At 33.3% G+C, this 26,789-nt stretch overlaps 4 protein-coding genes across 4 annotated transcripts; 3 read left to right on the top strand and 1 right to left on the bottom strand.

The window, feature by feature from the left end:
- Window positions 1-4,338: 4,338 nt before the first annotated feature.
- Window positions 4,339-5,461, top strand: LOC120211896 (class V chitinase-like). Its single transcript, XM_039210367.1, has one exon. It carries the CDS (start codon window positions 4,360-4,362, stop codon window positions 5,446-5,448), a length of 1,089 nt encoding a protein of 362 aa, XP_039066298.1. The 5' UTR covers window positions 4,339-4,359; the 3' UTR covers window positions 5,449-5,461.
- Window positions 5,462-8,384: 2,923 nt separating this feature from the next.
- LOC120211971 (class V chitinase-like) lies at window positions 8,385-12,847 on the top strand. Its single transcript, XM_039210429.1, has 3 exons — window positions 8,385-9,465; window positions 12,524-12,586; window positions 12,708-12,847. The coding sequence occupies exons 1-3, from the start codon at window positions 8,385-8,387 to the stop codon at window positions 12,845-12,847; spliced, it is 1,284 nt and encodes a 427-aa protein (XP_039066360.1).
- A 3,701-nt stretch (window positions 12,848-16,548) lies between these two features.
- Window positions 16,549-19,187, top strand: LOC120211895. The gene is made up of 2 exons (XM_039210365.1): window positions 16,549-16,809; window positions 18,457-19,187. Exons 1-2 carry the CDS (start codon window positions 16,605-16,607, stop codon window positions 18,591-18,593), a joined length of 342 nt encoding a protein of 113 aa, XP_039066296.1. The 5' UTR covers window positions 16,549-16,604; the 3' UTR covers window positions 18,594-19,187.
- A 744-nt stretch (window positions 19,188-19,931) lies between these two features.
- On the bottom strand, window positions 19,932-23,999 carry LOC120211894 (protein ANTI-SILENCING 1-like). The gene is made up of 6 exons (XM_039210364.1): window positions 23,944-23,999; window positions 23,397-23,767; window positions 20,896-21,064; window positions 20,533-20,796; window positions 20,374-20,469; window positions 19,932-20,232 (listed from the first exon to the last, which is right to left on the bottom strand). The coding sequence occupies exons 2-6, from the start codon at window positions 23,733-23,735 to the stop codon at window positions 20,054-20,056; spliced, it is 1,047 nt and encodes a 348-aa protein (XP_039066295.1). The 5' UTR covers window positions 23,736-23,767; window positions 23,944-23,999; the 3' UTR covers window positions 19,932-20,053.
- Between the last annotated feature and the right edge of the window lie 2,790 nt (window positions 24,000-26,789).

Here is a 26,789-nt window from a genome sequence, read left to right as displayed (position 1 = left end):
ACGTTTGTTCAACAATCAACCACGAAGACCAAATTGAATGGGATAGAAGTACAACATGTATTTGAAATTCAAGAACGTTTGAATTACTCTGGAAAATTCTGAAGTAACTGGAATGGAGATGACTGCTAAATGAAATAGGTAACCTCAATGACTGAGGATTTAGTAAGTGATTTGGATAAGTCTGGAAACTCTGATGAGTTTACGTAGTGTACAATTACAATGGGTTATGAACAAATTAATCAAGTACGTCAACATTTCATGATATTGTGGAAGCGTGGAAATGAAATAAAGTCATTGGAAGATTTATTCAGCGATAATTCCGAAAATGGTCTACGGACAAGAATTTGTGGTATTAAAGAGTAAATACCCTAGAAGGAAAATGAATTGACCAGTCGATATAGATTGTTAAGGTTCTGAATCTTCGTTCTCAAGTTGTTCGATTATCCGATCAATCGACATGGATGTAAAGGATTCTGAATACCCTTCTGATTACGTACAGCTTCTGAAAACTGTCCAAATAAGATAATATCCTGATAATTCACATTCTGAATAACTGATGATTCTGTCAGTTAATGAACTCTTTCAAATAGTGATTCTAAATTCTGATATCCTATCGGTATACTGAATATTCATGTTTCTCTACCTGTTAAGATTATCCAATACCTCTGAATAATATATGTAAACTCTGGTGTGTTCCCTAATCATATAAATATTTTATCTGATTTCCGACTTGAATTCTGTTATGATCCTGACCTGGATTCTGATATGATATTGACATGGATTCTGATCTGATACATGACCTGGATTCTGATATGATACTTGACTTGAATTATGTTTTGATTTTTGATATATCCGTTTACGGACGGAACATGTTTTATTGGGGGGGGGGGTATTGTTGGAGGAAGATTACTTGGAGGTTCCTCGGCTGTGTGCTCAGGGCCTTACTTATCGGTTCCTCGGCTGTGTGCTCAGGGCCTTACTGTTAGTGACGGGGTTGTATGGTTCTGGGGAACCTACACATTTTATTCGTGACGGATGGGGGTATATATATATATGTTTTAAAAAGATCTGAAAAGTTACATGGTTTTTTGGGAACACACTAGAAAACCTATTCTGATCTCCTGAACTCAGTCATCCTAAATATTTCTCTGAACTGAAAGCTCATTGTTCGTTACCACCTGAAATATCAGTAGGATCTTTTCTCAGCATAAAAATCTGTACATGTTCGGAAACAATAAGGAAATATATATTTATCTGTGTCTGCACGTTCATCAGTATCATCTGGTAGTTCTGTATTACTGAGCTTTTCGAAGCTCATTCTATTACTCACATTTTCAGGTTAAAAGAATTGTACCAGTGCATCTATCGACTTCAGTAAGGGAGTTCTTTCGGCGTTGTTGCAGAGTATGGTACATGTGATTAGGGGGGCATGTAATTGTATTTTGATTTATATATGAGTCTGAAAATCTATTTTATTTTTAAATAGCGACAAATGATTTTATAAGTTTGCATGTTCTGATAAAAAGTTTTAAATTTTCCGCTATTTTTACAGTGGGTCGCTCCGGTGGCCCTAATGTGACACCCCGGATCGGATCGGGTTACCCGCATCGATCTGGGGGGTTACAAATCGACTCGAATTTTATAAACTCGACTCGAAAAAATTTCAAATCAAGTTCGAGTTGTAAAACAAGACTCGTCAACTTGAATAACTCGAATTTTTTTTACTCGACTCGATCAAACGCTCACCCCTATTAACAAATTACTGATATACTTTGCTAATTTCATAAAATATTACTTATTTTAAATGTTGAATGGATTTGATCGTAGAGATTGTATAGAGTTTTCTTGCAATACGTTAACGATTACTTATATGCTTCCTGATTTCGTAATATATATATATATATATATGTTTAATAATTCAAGGTGATTTAAATAGTTTGGAGTGATTATAATGAGTATTTTTTATAATATTTCTTAACTATCGACAATGTAGTTATCGAGTGTTGGCATAAGTGGTTGACAGGTTGAGATTTAAGAATTTAAATTTATAAGACCAAGTTCGAATCTTATCATTGTCACTCTTGGTAGGTAATCTGTAAATTTTTATCTAAATCCCAATTAAATTTTAGGTATCTTGAATTTGATGAACCACCTTGACGTAAATTTTGTAATGCACAAAAATTAATAAAAAAATAATGTACCAAAAAAACTATTGACAATGACATGTCATGCAAACGTAACTATTATAACTTAAAATTTTAATGAATAACAAAATTCTCTTTAAATAGTAAATACAACCGTCTAATGAGTTTAAGAATTAAAATAATAATAAGTATTTTTAAATTATATTTAGGTATAAAAAAACTATACTTTGGCCAATTTCGTGGCTAATTTTCTGGGTATGTTTGTCCCGGCAAAGCGCGTTTTTCATTGCCACGTGTTAGCCACATCTTTAATTAGTGTTCTCCACACCCAAACCCTTACAACTAAATGGACGGTAAAAGATTAAGCCGCGTATGTCTGTTGCCACACACGTGTCTTGATCTCCATTTTTATCTTATTTTTAATATCCACAAGTTATCATAAAAAAAACGCTGTCTAGTAACTCTATCCGTAGAAGTAATTGGTGAAATTATGTTGAATATGGACACACTCAATTTTTACGAGTTTGATAATATAAAGGATAAATTCCAAATTTCATCATTAAACTTTACTCTCTCTTTTATTTCACTTACTATACTTAAATCTTTTCAATTTCCTCACTAAACTTAATACATTAAATTTTTGTTGTCACTGAACTTCAGTCTCTCCCTTATTTTGGTCACTCTATCGTTAAATAATTAATTGCGTTAAAGACGACATCGTTTTAAAAAATACAATTTTCATAAAAATGACGTCGTTTTGCATCTATATAACAGTTCATTTTAACAACATTAATTATTTAACCACCGAGTGATCAAGAAATCCAATGTACTAAGTTCAGTGAGGAAATTGAGAAGGTTTAGAGTACAGTGAGTGAAATAGGAGATAAAATAAAGTTCAGTTACCAAATTTATAATTTACCCTAATATAATCTGATTGTCTTTCAAAATTATCTTTATATAATTTTTAGATAAAAATAAAACAAAATATATTTTCTAAACATCAAATATAAAAATCGATAAATGTATACACATCTTTTTATCATTTCACTTAGTTCATCAAATTAAATTTATAGATTATATTTTAGCGTAAATTACGCATTTAGTATTTAAATTATTAATTTTAGTTTATTTTAGTGTCTAAACTTTTCATTTTTTTCAAAACATACCTAAAGTTTAATTTTTGTTTCATTTTAGTACCCCATTAGAAATTTAACATTAAGTTTTAATTTTTTTTGAAAGTTTAGGTACTAAACGGACCAAAAATGATAGTTTAGGTACTAATACGTTAAGTTTTTAACTGTAGGTACTAAAATGAAATAAAAACTAAACGATAGGTATGATTTTGAAAAAAATAAAAAATTGAGTATTAAAACGGACCAAAATTGACTGTTTAGATACTAAATGTGTAGTTTACCCTATATTTTATATAAAATATTTTTTATCCTCATCATGATTGATATTAAATCTAATTATAATAATAAAATTAATCAAAGGACTATTTATACAATTTGACTTAAGTAAACAACGTGTTGGTTTGGTAATCATGAATTAATTTTTAATGATAGATGATTAAAATAAATTAAAATATAATTTTAAGTATAATTTTAAATAAATGATAATTAAGTAATCAAAACAAAAATTATGTAATAGATAAGTGATCAAATAAATAATTTATCCTAAATTCATTTATGTATGGTACTTATTGTGGATTTAAATTAGAATCGCGGATGTGCTTCATTATGTTTCATTTATTATAATTGTACACATAATAAATAGTAGGGTAAATAACATGTTTAGTACATAAATTATTAATTTTAACCTAAGTTTTAGTGCTTAAACTTTTAATTTTTTTAAAATTAGACCTAAATTTTAATTTTTGTTTCATTTTTGTACTCACTCAAAATTTAATGTTAAGTTTTGAAAAAATATAGAAGTTTAGGTACTAAAACGGACCAAAATGGATAGTTTATTTACTAAATGCGTTTAAGTTTTAAATGACATGATATTAAAATGAAACAAAAACTATACTTTAGGTATAATTTTAAAAAAAAATTTGAAAGATTAAGTACTAAAATAAATCAAAACTGATAGTTTAGGTACTAAATTCGTAATTTTCCATATTTTTTATTTTATAACAACCATTATTTCAATAAAGATTTATGTATAGAAGGTGCTTCAAGCTATACAATCCAAAAAGACCATTTGAAACTCAACAATGGCTGCCAAGCTTCTCCTCTTCTTGTTTTTCAGTTTCCCGTTTCTACTTCAGTTTCACTTCTCCGCCGGTCAGAATCCTGTCAGAGGCGGATACTGGTCCGCCGACTCTGAATTTCCAGTTTCCGATATAGATTCTACTCTTTTCACTCACCTTTTCTGCGCATTTGCCGACCTTAATCCTCAAACCAACCGAGTTACAGTTTCTGCGGCGAACCAGCCCCGATTCTCCTCCTTCACTTCAACCGTCCGATCGAGAAACCCAAACGTCAGAACCCTCCTCTCGATCGGCGGTGGAAATTCATCGCCGGCGGGTTTCGCTTCCATGGCAAGTCAAGCTAGTTCCCGGAAATCATTCATCGATTCCTCCATAAACTTGGCTCGATCTTACAATTTCCATGGCCTTGACCTCGATTGGGAATACCCATCGACGAGAACCGAGATGAACAACTTGGGTTTACTTCTAAACGAATGGAGAGCCGGTTTGAATAACGAATCCGCCGTCACCGGTAGACCGAAACTGCTTCTCTCGGCGGCGCTTTTTCGCAACTCGGATTATTATACTCTGCTTTACCCAATCCAAGCTATAAGAAACAGCCTGGACTGGATCAACGTAATGGCTTACGATTTCTACGGCCCGGGATGGTCGAACGTGACCGGACCTCCGGCGGCTTTATACAATCCCGGAACTCAGGTCAGTGGGGATTACGGGATCCGATCGTGGATTCAGTCAGGAATTCCAGCGAACAAATTAGTTCTGGGATTTCCTTTCTACGGCTATGCATGGCGGCTTGTGAATGCGAATAACCATGGGTTCTTTGCACCAACGAGTGGGGCGGCTATAACGCCGGACGGAGCCGTGAGTTACGCTCAGATTAGGACGTTTATTGCGCAGAACAACGCCGTGGAAGTGTACAATGCGACGGTGGTTTCGAATTATTGCTACGCCGGGACGACGTGGATCGGATTCGATGATACGCAGAGCATTAGGGCTAAGGTTTCTTACGTTAAACAAAATGGGCTGCTCGGTTACTTTGCATGGCAAGTTGGTGCTGATGATAATGGGACTCTCTCTAGAACAGGTCAGTGAAAATCTTATTTTATTTTCCCCTCCCAGTTACAAGATTTCGTCATTATTAATCTAGATAGATCCGTGTCGCACTCCTAATTTTAGTAGGTGATTTTATCAACGGAAATTATCTGAATTAAGCTAAAATCCGAACACGTGAAGTCGTGAACCGTACATGAAAAACATTTAAATTATATATAAAATGATGAATATAAGATTTTATCTTAAAAAAGACAAATTCATAATATTTTGATGAATAAACTTATAAAATTTTAAAGGAAATAATAAACAGATACTCAATAAAATAATACAAAGAAAACATTTAAAATATTCGAGTCTTTGATATTGTAACGTTATATATTTTATTAGTAATTAGTATAATGTATTAAATATTAAATAATAAATATATATTTTAATATTTGTTGGGTGAATTTTTTTTACCTTCTTTTGTTTTTGTCTATGCAGCATCTCAAGCTTGGGGATCACGTCAATTGGTGGCGATGTAATAAATACTAGACTTGTATTATCTCAAGTTAATGAAATAAAATTATCAATAAAAAAATATAAAATATATTAAATGTTAATTATCAAAATTATTTTTTTAAGTTAATGTGATTATAAAGTAGTATCTATTATAAGTATTCTCAATCATTGGATAATGAACGTCCAATCAGCTTTAGAGTCGTTGGTGCTCGAACCCGTAACTTCTAGGAATAACAATAATTCCTTTAACCACTAAGGTAATTTGGTTCGTGCGATTTGTTTATTTTAAAAGTAAACACATGAGAAGAATTAATTCTTAAATTAAATTATCAACTTAAATGTAAATTCGATCCAATTCAAACTTAAAATATATTAAATTTAAGGGTAAATTACGTGTTTAGTATTTAAACCATCATTCTTGATCTATTTTAGTACTTAAATTTTTCAATTTTTTTAAAATCATATCTAAAATTTAGTTTTTGTTTCATTTTAATATCTCCGTTTTAAATTTAACGTTAATTTTAAAAAAATATTTATGTACTAAAATAGATTAAAATTAATAACTTATATATTAAACGTGTTAAATCTTTAACGACGTATTACCAAAATAAAAGCCTATTATTTGACCAATTACGTTACTAATATTCAAGGTATGTTTGACCCGGCAACGCGAGTTGGTCATTGCGACGTATTAGCCGCTTCATCAATTTTTAGTGTTTCCTACGCCCAAAAATATCTAATTTGGTGGACGGTGACGGATTTAGCCACGTATGCCTGTTGCAACACACGTGTCTTGATCTCCTTTTTTACTTTTTTTAATCTCCACAGGTTACCGTAAATAAAACGTCTGTCCGTAGAAGTAATTGGTGAATTCTATTGAAGGTCCATGTATTATCCATATTATTCTAATATAGTGACAAAATTTGGTGATAAAGTTTGAGGGGCTAATTTAAAACTTTAAAAATATTTGAAAGCTTAAATTAAAATTTTCAAAATATTTGAAGGGTTTAATTTATAATTTTTTCCAAATATATTAGGTCTAATTAAAATTTTTGAAATTTTAAGAGGATTAATAAGATTTTTTTAAGATTATGGGAGGGGATTTAATTAAGAACATTAAAAAATATAAAGTTTAATCCGAATTTTAAAATATTCTGGGAGACCAAATTATTTTATTTTAATTAAAAGGATCTAAATTATAATTTTTTTAAATTTCGGGGGAGCCATGGCCCCAACTATCCCTGCTTATGTTCTGCCACTGCTATATTAGGGTAAGATCACTCAAATAATAAAGTGAGAAAAAAATTAAATAAGGACCATTAAGCTTTATTTTCTTAAGAAGGGTAATTTTTTAATAGGTTGAATAAGGCGCATGAAGTACTTAACGTCTTTCCAACCTCTGATGCTAAAATTGTGATGTTGCTGGTGGTATCCTTGAACTGGTCGAGGATAAACTTATTTAGGTTGTTGTTAGAGCAAAAGACGTGAGACTTAGGAGCTAGCGAGCATTATTGGTGGAGCTTGAAAAGATGAAATGACAAATACAAGAATTAATGTGGAAAGACGTTGTCTCTTTTATGTGTCTTTTATTGAAGACGTTATGTCTTTCGTGTATCTTCTCAAAAACATAAATTTATTTATCCAATTTCTAATTGTCCTGTCACACTCGTTCTATTCGAAGATAAATAAAATCAATACAACTTCAAATAAAGAAATCATTTTCCCACTTCATTATTACAACAAGTTTATCATTATAACAATTTATCTTATAAAAATATTTTTTTATAATTTTTTAAAAATAAAATAAAATATATTATCTAAAAATAAAATATCGATAAGTTTATATACAAATCTTTTATCACTTTATTTAATTCATTTAATTAAATTTATAGAATATATTTTATATAGAATATTTATTTTTATTCCTATCATAACTAAAATTAAATCTAATAATAATAAAATTAATCAATGAAAACCACATAATACAAGGACTTTTATACATTTCGACCTAAGTAAATAAACATGCTTCTTAGTTTGACCATAGTACTAAATTGTGGTTGTGGCTTATGTCGTGGTTGCGGATATCATATTGTGATTATAGGTGTTGCAGACGTTATGGTGCTTTTTTATAAAAAATAACTACATTTTATGTTGTGGTTGTGATTTACAATGACTTTAAAAAACATTACAATGTGATTATTACATTGTGTTACGGTTGCAATTTAATACTATGATAATCACTGTTTATTTTTCAAGGGCGGTGATTAAAATAGTAATGAAACATAACGTTAAGAATTATTTAAAAAAATAATAGTTGAGTGACTAAAACAGAGATTATATAATTGGTGGTGACCAAATAAGTAATTTACCCTAAATTCATTTATGCGTGGTCCTAGCTCCTTTATATTTATATACACAAGGAGCTTCAAGCTATCGTTATACAATCCAAAAAGACCTTCATCTGAAAGTCAACAATGACTGCCAAGCTTCTCATCTTCTTGTTTTTCAGTTTCCCGTTTCTACTTCAGTTTCACTTCTCCGCCGGTCAGAATCCTGTCAGAGCCGGATACTGGTCCGCCGACACTGAATTTCCGGTTTCCGACATAGATTCTACTCTTTTCACTCACCTTTTCTGCGCATTCGCCGACATTAATCCTCAAACCAACCGAGTTACAGTTTCTCCGGTGAACCAGCCCCGATTCTCCTCCTTCACTTCAACCGTCAGATCTAGAAACCCAAACGTCAGAACCCTCCTCTCGATAGGCGGTGGAAATTCATCGCCGGTGGATTTCGCTTCCATGGCAAGACAAGCTATTTCTCGGAAATCATTCATCGATTCCTCCATAAACTTAGCTCGATCTTACAATTTCCATGGCCTCGACCTCGATTGGGAACGCCCATCGACGAGAACCGAGATGGACAACTTGGGTTTACTTCTAAACGAATGGAGAGCCGCTTTGAATTACGAATCCGCCGTCACCGGTAGACCAAAACTGCTTCTCTCGGCGGCGCTTTTTTACAACTCGTATTATAATAGTCTCCTTCACCCGATCCAAGCTATAAGAAACAGCCTGGACTGGATCAACGTAATGGCTTATGATTTCTACGCCCCGGGATGGTCGACCGTGACCGGACCTCCGGCGGCTTTATTCAATTCCGACACTCAAGTCAGTGGGGATTACGGGATCCAATCGTGGATTCAGTCCGGAATTCCGGCGAACAAATTAGTTATGGGATTTCCTTTCTACGGCCGTGCATGGCGGATTGTGAATGCGAATAACCATGGGTTCTTTGAGCCGACGAGTGGGGCGGCTATAACGCCGGACGGAGCCGCGGGTTACGGTCAGATCAGGGAGTTTATTGCGCAGAACAACGCCGTGGAAGTGTACAATGCGACGGTGGTTTCGAATTATTGCTACAACGGGACGACGTGGATCGGATACGATGATACGCAGAGCATTAGGGCTAAGGTTTCTTACGTTAAACAAAATGGGTTGCTTGGTTACTATGCATGGCATGTAGGTGCTGATGATAATTGGGCTCTCTCTAGAACAGGTCAGTGAAAATATTTTTGTTATTTTGGTTTTTAGGGTTTTATCTTGACTAATTCAAATCGATCCACGTATCACACTTAACTTTGATAAATGACGGATCTAGAAATTTAAGAATGAGAGTCCGAAATTTTAATATTTTTCTAAATAATGGATATACAATTTTTTTTTTCATTTTTCCTTAACATATTAAACTAAATTTCATATTTTTTTCTAAATAATGGGATGCACTTAACGCCTAGAAGACTTAGTGCATCCGCCACGGCTTTGATAAGTAATTTTTTAGAGGGATTGTCTGATTTAAGTTAAAATCCGAACACGTGCACCACACATGAAAAATATTAAAATTATATAAAAAGTTGAATATAAGATTTTATCTCAGAGAGGACGAACTTATAATATTTTAAGAGATTAACTTATAAAATTTAAAAGGAGAGGCGAAAACAGATACTCCCTTCATCCCGAAAAATTATTAGATGGACCTAGCTCACCACATTATTCGTGGTCCCAATCAATAAGATATAAACATCTCGTTTTTTCCATTGTGAATCTTCACATATTTCCTACATGTAAATAAGGAGTAGATATTTATTTTGAAGTTACTTTGAGATGGATGAATCTTACTGGTTGGGATCACAGATGACATTATGAGTCGAGTCCATCAAATAATTTATTCTCCGTCCCATTTATATTATCCATTGTTGATTTTTCACATAATTTTAGAAAGAAAATGTTTGTATAAGAGATGTGTTGTAGAAAAATTAAAATGACAATTTTAACCTAAAAAAGTAAAATTTTACTTTGTTAAGAAACTAAAAAAATGGTAAAAAAAAAAGGAAACGAGCCTACTTAAAGTTATTGATTTTTTTCCAAAAAGATAAATTTAATAAGACTGGTGGTCACTTTAAATTAGTAATGTGAATTTTTAAAATATTTATTAAAAATTTAAAGGGTATAAAATTATAAAATTTTAATAATACGAAATGAAATTATAAAAACAAGTAAATTATTTTAAAAGTTAATTATCAAAATTATTTTAGATGTTATCAATTATAATATATATATATATATATATATATATTAAAGTATTATCATGGTCTTATCTAAGATTTATTAACTTTTTCTAATGGAAAATATCAAGCTTTAGTGAGATGTTTGTGCTTCGGGGGGCCATTTCTTTGGAAATTGACTTGTGGTGCTGGTTCCTCTGAGTAGGCATGATTGAATCATGTTATGGTTGAAGGATTTAAAAAAAAGAATCTATGTATATAATTTTTTAATAAAAATATTATTTTTCATTAACTAAAAATTATTTTTTAATTATTTGAAAATTATATACGTAATAATTTATCTTAAAATAAAACTTATATCACGATAGGAGACTCACCTACAAAAGTCAGGATACGACATGAATCAATCCAAATTTATCATGCCGAAACTTTAGAACTGGAGGGCAACCAAAAAAAAAAACTTATACCTTTTTTTCAAAATATTTTATAAAATTATATAAATTACATATATTCAAGGGTGTTCAAACGGTTAATTCGGTCACCGACTGAACCGAATTTTTATTAACTGAACTTTTTTAACCGCTAACTGAATCGAACTTTTTTTTTTTTGAAAATATTAACCGAACCGAATAAAGTTCGATTATTTTGGTCGGTTAATTTTTAATTAACTGAATTTTTAAGGCTGAATGGCATCCGAAGCTTAACAAGCATAAATGTATAAATTATATTCGAAATTGATTTTGGTGTTATTAAAAATAAGTATATAGAGTAACACGGGACATGTTTATATTTTTTTATTTTTTTAAATAAAATATTATATAATTTTTTAAAAGAATCTAAACGTGACACGTGTTATTTAAGAATTTTTTTAACGATATATACCTAAAAGTATAACGAAAAAAATATTAGACATCTAATCAGTTGGTTAACTTTTAGTTTAGACGATAATTAAATTTTTAAAAAGACGAGTTCGTAATATATGTATAGTCGAGTGATTATTTTATAAATTTTAATAGTTGAGAGATTCAATAAAGCGACACCTTATTTTTTATTTTAAAAAAAATATATTATTTATTTTTAAAAAATATGAACGTGATATGTGTTATTTAATGATTTTTTTAACGATAGTGACATACAAATATAACGGATAAAACATTATGCACCTAATTAGTAGGTTAATCCCTAAGCTTAGATGACAATCAAATTAAAAAAAACTGAGTTTGAAACATATAAATAATCGAATGATCATTTTATAAATTTTAATAATTGAAAGATTCAATAAAACAACACTTTATAGTTAAAACACTATTTATAATTCTTAATAATCTAAAACTTATCAAATAATACTTTATAGTCAAGAATTTTATTCTAAAATTTATAATTTAGTCCTAAATAGGGGAAAGTACTTCAAAGGCGTAAAGTGAACACATTTGCCGCGATATAATATTCAGTAATTTGAATTGCGCCTCCCAAACAAACCAGAATTTACGTACCGAATCAAGCTCGAATCGAAAGCAATGGCTACTTCAACCATCCTAGAAGGTTGATGCTCCGTCTCTCCCTCCGCCTGCGGCAGAAGAAGCTGAATCTCTCCTCTCTTCCCTCATTTATGGTTAATCCTCTTTCATCTTTCTCACTTTGTCCGATTATTACTTTCGCTTCGCTTATCATTCCAAACTGCTTTCCATATTCTCTTTCGCTACGTGATTTCTCCTTTCAACCATCGCATGTTCTAAATATTCGCGTCGAACAAATGCATTTCGTTATTGTTTACCATCGTGATTCAAATTGTTTATGAAACGGTGTGAAAACGTGAAGTTCTTGGCCTGAATCGGTTTTAAATTGGATAATTAATCGTTAATTTCTTGATATCTCATGTTTTCCTCGTATTTTTGTGTGTGGATTTTGGACATTTTCGAGGATGATAATTTGAATACACAAATTTCACTTCTATGAACGATTCCTTGTAATGCTTTTACAATTTATTTTATCCGATAGTGTTGTTTTCCTTATATTTGTTTATGCTATGTAACTTCTATTTAATTAATACAGATTTGTCACAAAATGTTCAGATGGCAATGGAGAATATGCTTCAGATGCTAAAGAGAGCGAATCGTTTTTTGTTACTTCATCAGTGAATAATCGCAATGTGGAACTTAATTTGGGAATAATGGATCAAACTCTGTTATTTCTCCTAACATTATATTCTGATTACCTTTCAAATAAATTTCTGCAGTGAAATTGATCAAAACTCTTCGGAATAATGGAAGAGGTAGAGACTCTGCTCTTGAAAGGAAGAAAAGTTTGGAAGAAGAGAAGGAACGGTTCCAGAAAGCTGCATTCACCTTGTTGGACATGCTGAATAGCAGAGAATGAAAACTGTAAGCTCTACAATTTCCATCACCACCTTCGTATTACTCTTTTGGAGAACCTAATAACCGAAGATGGGTTAATATTGGGCATAAATAAATGTCACTCATTGAAGCTAAAACACAATGGGTAAATATGCATTGCTTCTGTCACAAACAGTGGACATGCAAGTATCCATTCATAAGCACATGCAACTGTATTGCAAATATTTTTTTTGTCTTGCTACATAACTTACAGGGATGGACCGAAGGAGCCGGATGGAGGCAGTCGCCCCTGAAAATTTAAAATCATCATATATTTTAGAATTTTTTCTATTGAAAATATGTTTTCGCCCCTAGGATGAATAAGTGATCATTTTCTCTCGGAGCATTAAGTTCTTCAAGTTCTGAGCCATCTGCCATGAGAATAGTGCTCCCTCTCTTTCCCAGTTTCTTTTCTTGCATTAATCAGATATAACCAAATTCAGCGTCCTCCATTGATGACCACTTATACCTCTTTTATTTTTTATTCGTGAAGTGCAGATCGTACTGGTTTCCTCTTGAATAAGTTTACCAACTTCCCAACTATATATTAATGAAATTGATTTCACTAAAAGTGTCAACAGATATGTTAAGTGCTTTTAGCGGCTTATTTAGGCCAACAATGTTAGTAAAAAAAATTAGGGAATTGACGTTGGTGAAGAAATATTTAGGGAAATGGTGTGAATTCTACAGTTACAGCCGGTAGTTCGGCAAAAACAACCAAACTCGTATGAAACGCATTCGGGTTTCTTGATCAAGGATCAGAAGGTTTCTTCATGGTCATATGACTCATATCTTATGATTCTAGTCTATGGTAGATATGCATCAAATGCAATTCTTCATGTGCTGTCTTTAGGCTAGAAATAATGGACGTTGATAACTGATCTTCTAGTTCAATAATTTCCTACTTACTGCAAAATTTTGTAGAGCAGGATTTTGTCGAAGGTATAGAACGATAAGAGTCGAATCCGTCATCTTACAGAAATCGAGGCCAAAGGGAGCAGTTTACTTATGAATCTATCCCTAGCTCGAGACATTATCTTTTAGACTATTTGTTTGATACACAGGTAAAGGTTATGGTTTTACTATACTCTGGCTCTCATGTTTTCACTTGGGTAAACTACACCAGATACGACCGAACGTTAGGCATTATATTGTTTATACCGTTGAACTTTTAATTTTTTTAATTATGGCACTGAGAACTTTGATTTTCGTTTCAATTATATCATTGGACTGTCAAATCGTTAACTGCCATATCAAAACGACATCGTTTTGGTGAGGTGTTTACATCGGCCGCCATCAGCCATGTCAGCAGCCGTCAGTCACGTCAACTTGCCATTAACGTTTTAAAGGTTCAATGGTACAATTGAAATAAAAATCAAAATTCAGTGCTACAATTGACAAAATTAAAAGTTCAGTGGTACAAACAACACAATACTTAAAGTTCGATGGTATCTGATGTAGTTTATCCTTTTATTGTTTAAGTTCTTCCATAATTATGAAATATATTCTCGTAGAAGAAATATCATACCTGCTCGTTCCAGTTCTTGTATGTCACCACATCCTGCAGTTTTAAAGAGTTGAGATTTGGCCTACAACGTTAGGAAAAAAGGATAAACTACGCAATTAGTACATAAATTATTAGTTTTGACCCGTTTTAGTACTTAAACTTTCAATTTTTTCTTCATTTTAGTACATTGTCGTTAAGAATTAATGTGTTTAGCACCTAAACTATCAGTTTTGGTCTGCTTTAGTATCTAAACTTTCAATTTTTTCAAAACTTAACATTAAATTTTGAACGGGGTACTAAAATGAATCAAAAATTAAATTTTAGGTATGATTTTGAAAAAATTAGAAGTTTAGGTAGTAAAGCAGATTAAAACTGATAGTTTAGGTATTAAACACATAATTTGCCAAAAATGCAAAAAGGCATAATACTAAAATGTAGGTAGGTATTTTCAACTGTTTTCCGAAAGAGGTGTTGGGAAATGCTGGATCTTATTATTATACTTTAAAATTCCATCAATTCATTCATTGGATCAATGTTGATTTTTAAATCGAAAAACTTTTTTATTAGTTAGTGTTACATGTCATATTTCCATCAAATTTGTAAATTTTATATTAAGAAATAACAGTCAAAATTAGCCAAAAAAATTTAATTAATTCAATTTATTTGTTCGAGATTTAATTAATTTTATTTATCAATTTAAAAGTTCAATTGGATAACAAATAGACTTAATTTTGTTCGAGATTTAAAAGTTCATATTTAAAAAAGTAAAATAATTATTCAAGTTTATTTAAAAACTGAATAACTCTATAAATTGATTCAGTTAACTCTAATTTTGAATCCCCCAAAATAATTTTATCAAAAAATAAATAACACTTAAAGGTCAAGTGTTATAGAAGAGTGGAATTTGAAAACTTAACGATGAAATTGAAAAACTTTTAAAGTTAAGTGTCTCAAATAGAAATATGATCAAAGTTGAGTATAAAAAAGACTTAATACCAAAATAAGTGTCCAAACTATAACTAAATTCTTGAATAGGTGCCTAAACTATTTTTTGACTCATAGAGGTACCTAACGTTACAAATGTTATCCATTTAGATGTTCGGGTAATTAACGATGTTAATTTTCTCATTAAATAGCACGTCTCATAATCTGGTGATTTTAAAAAATTTATTAAAAATTAAAAAAATAAAATTATATAGATTTTTAAAGAAAAAACATAAATATTTTGAAATAACCCCAAAAACTTTGAAAACTTTCGTTTCAACCCCTAAACCCACGACCAAGGTCGTGGCAGGGTTTTCGAGGGCCCTGTACAAATTCGTATAAAGGGGCCCCTATTTTCTAAACATATTCGATTTCGGAGCAATAATAGTGGCGTTTTCTTGACAAACGCCGCAATAGATCCATCTATAATGGCGTTTTATCAATAAAGCCGCAATAATAGTGACGTTTTTTTTTGAAAAAATGACGTAATAGGTCCATCTATAGTGGCGTTTATTGGTAAAACGCCACTATATATATATATATTTTTGGGGCTCATTTTTTGGGGGGCCTGCGAGGTCGCGCAGTTTGCGCACCCCCAACCACGGCCCTGCCCACGACAGTCGTCGCCCTTTGCTGTTGATGAAACTCTACTTGACCTTATCTCCCCCAACTACCAAAATCCTCATGAAATCCTAACTGGTCGATGGAAAATACATGTTTTATACCCTGCGAACCCTAGGATGAAAAATCGTGATCTCACACGATCTTGGCGGCCAAGCGACGACAACTACGATGACGTATGACTAAGAGGATGACATAGACTACGTCGGCGATGGTGGTCGTGGCCGAAAAGGAGGTGAGGATTTTAGGTATTTTGAGGCTTTTTTTATAATTTAAGAGAAACTAGGGTTTTTATAAATATAATAATATTTTTTAAAAAATTAAAATTACTAGATTGTGACATGTGTCACTTAATGAGAAAAATTAACGTTGTTGACTGTCCATGCAGCTAAATGAGTAACGTTTGTAACACATGACACCAAGATGGATCAAAAAATAGTTTAGACACCTATACAAGAATTTAAGTATAGTTTCGACACTTATTTTAGTATTAAGCCTATAAAAAAAAAAGGTAGTTTACCCTTATTATTACCCAAATCAAAAGCAAGCCGAATCGAGGCTTTTTATTGCTTCGGTCCGTTTGTGGTCTTCGAATTTCAAGATTTCAACAGACAAAATCCGTGAAAACATGGCAACAAGCAGCAAAGAAAGTCGGCGCCGGAAAATCCTCGAAAGAGGATCCGATCGCTTGGCTTCTATTACGGGTCAACTCGAAAACCTCCCTCCTCCGCCTCCGCCTCACTCTGAAAACCAGATCGACACCAACCCTACGCCGCCGTCGACGGCCCCCCTCGCTCGAGATCCGCCACCCGACTCCCCAAGTCAAATCGCCGGTACCCTTTTCCTCTCTCCCCTCCGTTTTCAATTTTTTATGTATCTTTTCAGTTGATTATGTCTATTGAGGATCAGGGTTTAGTTAAATCTTAGTAAAAATTAAAATTACTAGATTGTGACATGTTTCTTAACGGGAAAAATTAACATTGTTGACTGTCCATACACCTAAATGAGTAACGTTTTAACATTAGACACCAAGATAAATCAAAAAATTTTAGTACCCTTCAAGAATTTAATAATTTGGCACTTATTTTAGTATTAAGCCTATAAAAAAAAAGTAGTTACCCTTATTATTACCCAAATCAAAAGCAAGCCGAATCGAGGCTTTTTATTACTTCGGTCCGTTTGTGGTCTTCGAATTTCAAGATTTCAACAGACAAAATCCGTGAAAACATGGCAACAAGCAGCAAAGAAAGTCGGCGCCGGAAAATCTCGAAAGAGGATCCGATCGCTTGGCTTTTATTACGGGTCAACTCGAAAACCACCCTCCTCTCCTCCGCCTCACTCTGAAAACCAGATCGACACCAACCCTCCGCCGCCGTCGACGGCCCCCTCGCGAGATCCGCCACCCGACTCCCAAGTCAAATCGCCGGTACCCTTTTCCTCTCTCCCCTCCGTTTTCAATTTTTTATGTATCTTTTCAGTTGATTATGTCTATTGAGGATCAGGGTTTAGTTAAATCTTAGTAATTGAAAGATTGAAATTTAGGATGGTAGTTGGATTTAGGATTTGGGAAATCTAGTCGAAGCATCTTCTATGTTTAGCTTGTTGGGTTCTGGAAAGAATTGAGCTTACTTCTCGTAAGAGCGGTTAAACATCCTTGATTGATGTATGGGGTACTGAAAAGTCTTAAATAACGAATAAATGTTTAGAAAGATACCAATACCGATGGTCTTGTTGATGGATTCATGTTCTGTTGATTGTAGTGCCCATAAATATTCCTCAATTCTTATTTATGTATCTTTTGAAGGGTTGTACTCGTTTCGGTTTGCTATGTATTTATACTTTGAGGGTCAATTGAGGATCGAGGTTTAGTTGAATCCTAGCAATTGAAAAATTGGATTTATAAAGGTAGCTGAATTTTGCAATAGGAAAGCTACTCAAGTTTCTTCCAAGGTTTAGTGTTTGGGTTCTGGAAAGCACCAAACTTGCTTCTTATATGCGCCTTCGAATATCCTTCATCGATGTCACCAAGTTACTGAAACAATGAATAGAAGTATCGAAGAATACTAATACCAATGGTTTTGGGTTTCTACTAGTAATCTTCTTCTCCCTCCCTCTATTCAGATTTTATGCGCCTTTTGGAGTGTCGTTTCAATTTATTATGCGTTGATAATTGGATGCTCCAATTAAGGATTGATGTTTAGTTTAATTCTTGAATTGAAAATTTGCATTTAGAAAGGGAGCTTAATTTTGCGTCTGGGAAAGATAGTTAAAGTCTCTTATGAGGTTTAGCTTTTCGGGTTCTTGAAAGCATTGAATTTGCTTGCTTCTCGTAAGCACCCTCAAATATCCTTGTTGATATCACCAAGTTATTGAAGTAATGAAGAAAAGATTCGAAAGATATTAGTACCCATGGACTTTGGTTTTGCCGATGGATGTATTTTCTTTTGGTTAATTGCTTTTCGGTTTTTATTGCTATGCAGTTTCTCCTGAAGTCCATGATGAAGCCTCTAGTTCTGATGCTAATCAGACTCAGCCCAGTGCTTATAATGGAATTGGTGAAGGATCGACGTCCACAGACGGGATAGAAGCATCGGGCCTTCTAATGATTCCGCGTTGAATACAAGTTGTCGAGCAAATTCACGCCGGTTTTATCAGATGATCAAATTCCATCGGTTTCCACATCAGGGGCGGTACATCATTCAGAGACACCAACTCGAAAACATAATTTTTTCTCCCCTAAGCAATAAGTTCCGCGATTGATGCATCTGGACAAGCACGGCTTTTATGTTCAGTGGTCGTGGCCGTCTTAGTTGTTCTGGTACGTTTGGGGTTTCCTCTTCTAGGAAACAGATTCTTAGGGAGCATTATCAGCTTCAGGCACTTTACTTCGTTCTGTTGACCAACGTAACACTCGTGATGGGGCGACTTCTTTTCGTTGATCGTGTAAGTTCTCTAAAAGTCATTGCAGAAGAGAACAAACACTCCTCCGCCGACGACAATAATTGGGCCGGGCAATTAAGCAAGATGTTGGAGGTTGGATTGGTCGCAAAGAAGGCGATTGATGCATTGTTCATGGATTGTAGTGTATATCTCATAATTATCATATGTGGCGTCTCGTTCATATAACAATGCAGCAAGCATTTTCTTTTCCGATAATAAATCAAAGGATATTACTACCTTAAACGTGCTTAAGTAAAATACACCAGATATCACCGAACTTTAATTTTTATATTGAATTTGTCTTTAAATTATAAAGGGTAACATATGTATTTAATACCTAAATTATCAGTTTTCGTCTGCTTTAATACCTAATTTTTTTTAATAATCATACCTAACGTTCAATTTTCATTTCATTTTAGTACCCGTCGTCGTTAAACACTTAGTGCGTTTAGTACATAAACTATCAATTTTGATATGTTTTAGTATGAGTTTTCAAAGGTGCACCTGCCTGGGTCGGGGCAGTATACGAAAGGCGCTGGGCGGGACAAGATTTATAAGTGTTGGAGATGGAGCAAAGGATGAAAACAGTACTGAGTTATATTCGTTAGGTGAAATTCGCATTGCGTGAATAGACGAAGAGCCGAAAATCAAGAGCTTGAGGGTTAACAGTGAGAGGTCGACAATCGGATTGGGCTTCTCCATGGTGGTTGAAATGAACCAAGATTAAGTGCTTGTCGAAGATGGTCAGGTTGTTTTGTGGTGAGAGATGCTAAAAGATTTCACCATATATCGATATGAACGGCCGATTGAAATAAAGACCGATATCGATATGAACGGTGAAATTATTTCCGGTGAAATTAAAAACATTGACAATGTCAATGAGATCGGATACGATATGTATTTAGATTCAACAATCGTTGGATCACCAACTGTGCAGGTCACTGCCCAAGGTATGAGCCAATGCAACTATGATCACATTTATTAGAACAATTGGTTGTTGGTAACCTAAGGTATGGTATATACCTAGGACCCTTGTTAATTCAACCATATTAACGATAAAATATCGTCCTCGAGAGCCTGCATGGATCGAACCAAGCCAAAGAAATGGTTCGAATTGGACGAAGTTCTATATAAATTTCAACCCCAATGATCTTTACCTTGATGTGCATTAGAACTCCACGTTCCAAGGGAAAGACAAAAGGAAAGGAAAGCAGGAGGAAACTGCAAAACACCGCTTACAAAATCAGCTCTATCAGCAACTTCCGATGCTTCATCTCCATCGGTTTCGATGCCATCATTCGGATGCCTTGAAGAAGACGCATTAGTTGACTTGCAAGAATGTTTTGTGAGTTCATCATCCACCTTCGTTTCTGTTGACGAGATTTCTGATGTCCCATTAGGATGTGTAGCACATCTCGTTTTATCTTCAGAAGAAGCATCGGTCGACCTGCAAGAATGTTTTGTGAGTTCATCATCCACCTTCGGCTCTGTCGAAGAGTTTTCTGATGTCCCATTAGGATTTGTACCACATCTCGATTTATCTTCAGAATCATTTGAAGAGTTTTCTGATATCCCATTAGGATTTGAACCACATCTCGATTTTTCTTCAGAATCATTTCGATCGGAATCCCGGTTTGGCGTAAGTCCATTCTTGTTCTTCTCATTGGAGACTTTCACAGAACAATCTAGCTTTACTTTCTTATGTGACCTCTCATCTAACTCGCCCAAATTCTCAGTGGACTTCAATTTCTCATCAACTTTCAAGTCTTCGTTCTCTTTGCTTATCGCCTTAGCAGTCTCACCGGCACATGTATCGTCCGCAACAGAGTTATGAATAGGAGAGTGCTTCAGAGAACACATTTGGTTAAAAATGAACTTAACTGCAACAATTTCAGAAACAGAAACATCAACGAGTCACACCACCCGCATTGCACAAGAAACCGCAATGAAAAAACATTAGATGTTTGAAGATTACATACCATCAATTCCAGCAATTTTATCGACAAACTTATCCCCGATAATACATTGCTCAACATCAAAAGTTCGATAAAATACAAAGTCAGCCATCTGGAGGTCTTGATCCGAGGGTTGTGGATTTCTTCTATCCTTTGAGATGCAAACTACATTGCATTTTCCGGAAATCGTCGCCTGAGTTAACGTGCAAGATATTAGGTAGCTAATAAGATAAATGTTTGCTAAAGAACTTACAAAAGCAAAATACATATTTCAATGCTAAATGCGTAAAAAGAGGTATCAAACTGATGAACAAAATTATTTTCAAATGTGTATGCTAAAAGATAAACGCTGAGCCGCTTCTACCAAGATAATTATCATCAAGGCCGAATCGAAGTGGACATAAATGATCAGTTTCAAGAACAACAACATTTACAAACCAAATTTCTGAACTAGAGACCACTATGAAGCTCAACCTGTATGGCAAAAAAACACAAAAGTACCATGAGACGAAAACACTTGTTCCATTGATGTGTGTGTCTACCGAATTCATGGGAGAAATTTAAACAAGATTGCAACAGAGTAGCCAAAAGGGCATATAAAAGGCCGGTATACTTGCAGTCATCACTACCAAAACTCAGATATTAGACTGCAAACACCACAAGTATCCGCAAACTATGTTGCTCAGACTCCGATAGTTGTGTCCGAGACATGGATATGAACCACAAAAATCCTTTAAGTACATGGAAAAACTTTGAAAATTCTGATTATAACATGTCTAAAATATACCAACTTATATCCGAATCCGAAAAACAAAGATCACAAATATGAACTACAATTATTGGACTGTAAATACCAAAACTCATATATTGGACTGAAAACACTGCAAGTAGCCACAAACTATGCTTGCTCAGACTCCGATAGCAGCGTCAGACACATGAGTATGAACCGCAAAGATCCTCAAAGTACATGAAAGAAATTTGAAAATTCTACTTATAACATGTCTAACATATACCTCACACTTATATCCGAATCCGAATAACAAAGACAACAAATATGAACTGCAATTATTGGATTGATAGCTGTAAATACAAAAACTCAGATATTGGACTGTAAACAACACAAGTAGCCACAAACTATGCTGCTCAGACTCCGATAACAGTGCCCGACACATGGATATGAACTGCAAAAATCCTCAAAGTACATGGAAAAACTTTGAAGATTCTAATTATAACATTCCTAATATATACCTGACTCTTATATCCGAATCCGAAAAACAAAGACCACAAATATGAACTACAATTATTGGACTGATAGTTGTAAATACCAAAACTCAGGTATTGAACTGTAAACACCACAAGTAGCCACAAACTATGCTGCTCAGACTCCGATAGCATTGTCTGGCACATGGATATGAACTGCAAAGATCCTCAAAGTACATAAAAACTTTGAAAATTCTAATCATAACATGTCTAATATATACCTGACACTTTATTCGAATCCGAATAACAAAGACCACAAATATGAACTACAATTATTGGACTGATAGCTGTAAATACCAAAACTCAGATATTGGACTGTAAACACCACAAGTAGCCACAAACTATGCTGCTCAGACTCCGATAGTCATGTCGGACACATGGATATGAACCACAAAGATCCTCAAAGTACATGTAAAATCTTAGAAAACATGTCTAATATATACCTGGCACTTATATTCGAATCCGAATAACAAAGACCACAAATATGAACTACAAATATTGGACTGATAGCTGTAAATACAAAAACTCAGATATTGGACTGTAAACAACACAAGTAGCCACAAACTATGCTCCTCAGACTACGATAACAGTGCCCGACACATGGATATGAACCGCAAAAATCCTCAAAGTACATGGAAAAACTTTGAAAATTCTAATTATAACATGTTGAATATATACCTGACACTTATATCCGAATCCGAGTAACAAAGACCACAAATCTGAACTACAATTATTGGACTTGATAGCTGTAAATACCAAAACTCAAATATTGGACTGGAAACACCACAAGTAGCCACAAGCTATGTTGCTCAGAGCCTCAAGACTCTGATAGTTGTGTCCAAGACATGGATATGAACTGCACTCCAAGTCCAAGTACATGAAAAAACTTCAAAAATTCTAATTACAACATGTCTAATGTATACCTGTGACACTTATATTCGAATCTGAATAACAAATACCACAAACATGAACTACAATTATTGGAGTGATTGCTGTAAATACCAAAACTCAGATATTGGACTGTAAACACCACAAGTAGCCACAAACTATGCTGCTTAGACTCCGATAGCTGTGTCGGACACATGAATATGAACCGCAAAGATCCTTTAAGTACATGGAAAAACCTTGAAAATTCTAATTATACCATGTCTAATAAATACCCGACACTTATACCGAATAACACAGACCACAAATATGAACTACAATTATCGATTTTCAGAAAACAAAATATGAAGTACTGAAACAAGCTATGTAATTCCAATTACCAAGGGGTTAACGTTAGCTAGGCCCTTTCCTTCACCGGATGCCAAAAAGACTTCATTGGGCTCAGTCGACTCATCGACAAGATGAACCGAGATCTCGGAAGGTCGGAAAAACCATAAAACCTTAACCCACTTGGCTTTATCAGGATTCTCCCAAATTTTGATAAGTTTGCCGATATAAGGCAATGGCTGGTCTTCCTTGTAGAGATAAACACTGTCGTAAAGAGTGTAATCGAGACCATCATAAGTAAACGATTCGTAAAATTGAACCGCTTTGTTTCTCCCGCCAATCCCTCTCTTCTTACCCCACTTGAAAGATTCAATGTTCTTGGCTTCCGCCATAGCAGGATTCCACTTTAACAGCACAACAAAACCTGAAAAACGAGAAAAGAACAATGGAATGACGGAATGTTCACATGTTTTTGTTGAAGATTTCAAAAGCAAAATTGGGGAAGAAATGTCGATGAAGATGATGATGATGATTTACTCAAATTATGAATTAGGAAAAGATATATGATTAGAAATTAAACAGCTATAAACTTTGATTTACAGGAGCAATAAAAGATTATTTTCAAGAGACTGCATTCCAGGGTATCATCACACAAATATTTGAGCCAATATAAACCCTAAAAACTTGAACGAAAAAAAATAAAGGTAAAGTATTTGCGACTATAAAATATTATTTTATTAAATGTCTTAATCATTTAATTATAGAATATTATTTTTTTAAATTTTTCGACTATTAAAAATTATAAAATAATTATTTGATTATTAATTATATTCTAAATTTATTCTTTTTGTTAAAATAAATGACAGTTATCTAAACTAGATTTTAAATGATAATTGATATATGATAGTTGTTTGATATTTTAGGATTCGATTTTATAATATCATAGTCAGCAGGTTAACGTTCAGTTTAGGATATCATTAATTTTTAACAAAAAATGACAAGTTTGAAACATAATAAATAATCGAGTGACTATTTTATAACTTTTAATAGTTGATGGACTCAATAAAATAACACTCGATAGTTAGAAGATCATTTTATAACCTTTAATATTCGATGGACTTAATAAAACATTACCTATAGTCATGAGACCATTTATGTACTTTACCTCGTATTTAAATATAAGAATATTATAATAATTATTTTTAAACGTATACAATAATTATATTATTATTCTCATGTTGAATATATGCCATCTTAAATTCAAATTTAATTTTTTTTAAAAATATATAAAATAAAATAAATTAATACATCTCAAATTTGAGTTAAATATTCATCTTTTTTTTTTATTAATATGTGGTAAGTACAAGACAATATATGTTTAAAGATAAACTCTCAACCATTTGACATTGAACGCTCACACCTCTTACATTCATGGTACTCGAACTCGGGACATCAAAAAATAACAACAATTCATTTAATACTGATGTCGGTTGGTTTGTGCTAAATATTCATCCTTGATTTTGTCACACTATGCTATCTTTACTCTTTCGTATATAAAATACTCCCGCAAATACTTGGATTTCAAGCTTAGTTTGAGTTAGTCGGTTTTATTTAAAAAATATAAATTTGGGTTAAATCATAGTCGAGTTTAAAATTAAAAAATTTGACCCAACCCGAACAACAACCTAAGCTAAATCCCTAATTTGCATGTGTTTTAAGTGGCTTGGACTATCTATTAGGCCATTTAGCGTTTTGGGTCTGGCCCAACTACTGCAACTTTCCATGTTGCCCTAATCTGTGGTCATTAGCCCTAAAAGAGGGTTCTTTTGGCAATATAGGGCAGCCCGAAAAAAATAATTTGCAAAATATTAAATTTTAATAAAAAAATATATTTTTTATTAGAACTCGTCACTTCGACATGATAGTTCCATGAATATGAATGGTAAACACCTCAAAAGCTATGTTGCCCTAATTTGCTGTCAATAGCCCTAAAAGAGGGCCTTATTTTGTAATAAGGAAGAAGCATCCAAAGTTTCCTTTGGGCATCAGTATTCACTATATCATAACTTTTCGGTTTAATTAGGTATTGAAGTTCGATTTTAAACTGAATTTATTGAGTGATCTCGGTGCTAAAAGGGGTGTTAATTCTTCTCTAATATCATGGGTTTGAACAGCTACGTTTGTCGTATGTGTGTTGTCAATGATTTAGAAAGAGTATGAATATTTATCACATTTTAGTCGCTACAGATTATTAAAAATGATTTTAAACTTCAATTCAATATGTAAAGTTTTTTAGTCCAATTAGGTTGACTTTGATTTTTAGACCAATTATACACTTGAACTAGGGTTATTGATTTCAATTGGTTCTTGAACATGGATTTTCAATCCAAATCCATACTTGTAGTAAATGATTTTTTTTTTTTGAACTATGAGGTCAAGTTATTATATTAATTGGACCAAAAAAGATTTATGATGTCAAATTGAACCTTGAGATTAGGAATGGCAACAAGATCGGACGAGTTTTTGGTTGTCTTACCTCGATCTAAAACTTTAGAGTATATATCTAACCTTAATTTGACCTCAGATTTCAATATAATTTGATTTGATATGACCTAACTCAATGAAAGAGTAATCCGATCCCAACTCAATCTAAATTTTTTTTAATAAAAGACTCAAATCAACTCACGATTAAAAAATCCAATCTAACCAGATCGAATGGGATCATAATCTATCGGGTCGAGAAAAATGATCGTCCTCCTTAAGATAAGGCTTTGGGGTACTTAATTGAATAAAAATAATTTTATAAATATATTCATTTTGGATCGGGAATGTTCGAGTTTTATCTCAAAAAGTCAGTTCGAATTCTGGTCGGGTAAAATCATCCCTAAACTCGAGTCGAATCAGATTTCAGGTGAGATGTATATATTTTTTGATCGATCAGATTGACCGAAAACTCGACCTGACCTGTCATGTGCCCATGCCTACTTGCATGTGATCAAGTGAAGAGCCAACCTAAAAATACCAACATTTGGTTCAAACTCGTTGGCCTTTACCAACATTTGGTTCAATTTTCGTTGGCCTTTCACATCTAATCCTATCTACAAAATGGTGATCCCAACTTAAGTCGATATTACTTGGCAAATCATCATTAGTGGGGAGATTTCTTTCGAACATTCTAATATGATTATAATGTAATATCTATGTTCGGTTTTTAATTCGGACAAACACGCGTATATCTACAATTACAAGTTGTTCGAACTTAAATCACTTAAGGAGAACAACATTTCCTTTATCGATAAAACCGCTCTTTGGGTTCAAAAATTTTATATTAATTAACTTTTGATATGACCAAATTCATTGCATACAATTTAAACTAGAATCCCAATATTCCAATGTGTAGAATGGTGATCCCAACATCGAATTTTAAATAATAATTAATTATGAAA

Source organism: Hibiscus syriacus, unplaced genomic scaffold, assembly GCF_006381635.1.
Source record: "Hibiscus syriacus cultivar Baekdansim isolate YM2019G1 unplaced genomic scaffold, ASM638163v2 tig00109987_pilon, whole genome shotgun sequence".
Lineage (NCBI taxonomy): Eukaryota > Viridiplantae > Streptophyta > Magnoliopsida > Malvales > Malvaceae > Hibiscus > Hibiscus syriacus.
This window is presented reverse-complemented; position numbering and strand designations above follow the sequence as displayed.

Bases quoted from the DNA above. Each gene is read 5' to 3' on its own strand.
- LOC120211971 (XM_039210429.1), top strand. From the start codon at position 8,385: ATGACTGCCAAGCTTCTCATCTTCTTGTTTTTCAGTTTCCCGTTTCTA. The intron at 9,466-12,523 runs GTCAGTGAAAAT...TAATTAATACAG, and splicing joins TTGGGCTCTCTCTAGAACAG to ATTTGTCACAAAATGTTCAG. The intron at 12,587-12,707 runs GTTTTTTGTTAC...AAATTTCTGCAG, and splicing joins GATGCTAAAGAGAGCGAATC to TGAAATTGATCAAAACTCTT.
- LOC120211895 (XM_039210365.1), top strand. From the start codon at position 16,605: ATGGCAACAAGCAGCAAAGAAAGTCGGCGCCGGAAAATCCTCGAAAGA. The intron at 16,810-18,456 runs GTACCCTTTTCC...ATTGCTATGCAG, and splicing joins CTCCCCAAGTCAAATCGCCG to TTTCTCCTGAAGTCCATGAT.
- LOC120211896 (XM_039210367.1), top strand. From the start codon at position 4,360: ATGGCTGCCAAGCTTCTCCTCTTCTTGTTTTTCAGTTTCCCGTTTCTA.
- LOC120211894 (XM_039210364.1), bottom strand. From the start codon at position 23,735: ATGGCGGAAGCCAAGAACATTGAATCTTTCAAGTGGGGTAAGAAGAGA. The intron at 20,797-20,895 runs GTATGTAATCTT...AAATTGTTGCAG, and splicing joins TAAAATTGCTGGAATTGATG to TTAAGTTCATTTTTAACCAA. The intron at 20,470-20,532 runs ATGATTCTGAAG...AAAACTCTTCAA, and splicing joins AAACCGGGATTCCGATCGAA to ATGATTCTGAAGATAAATCG.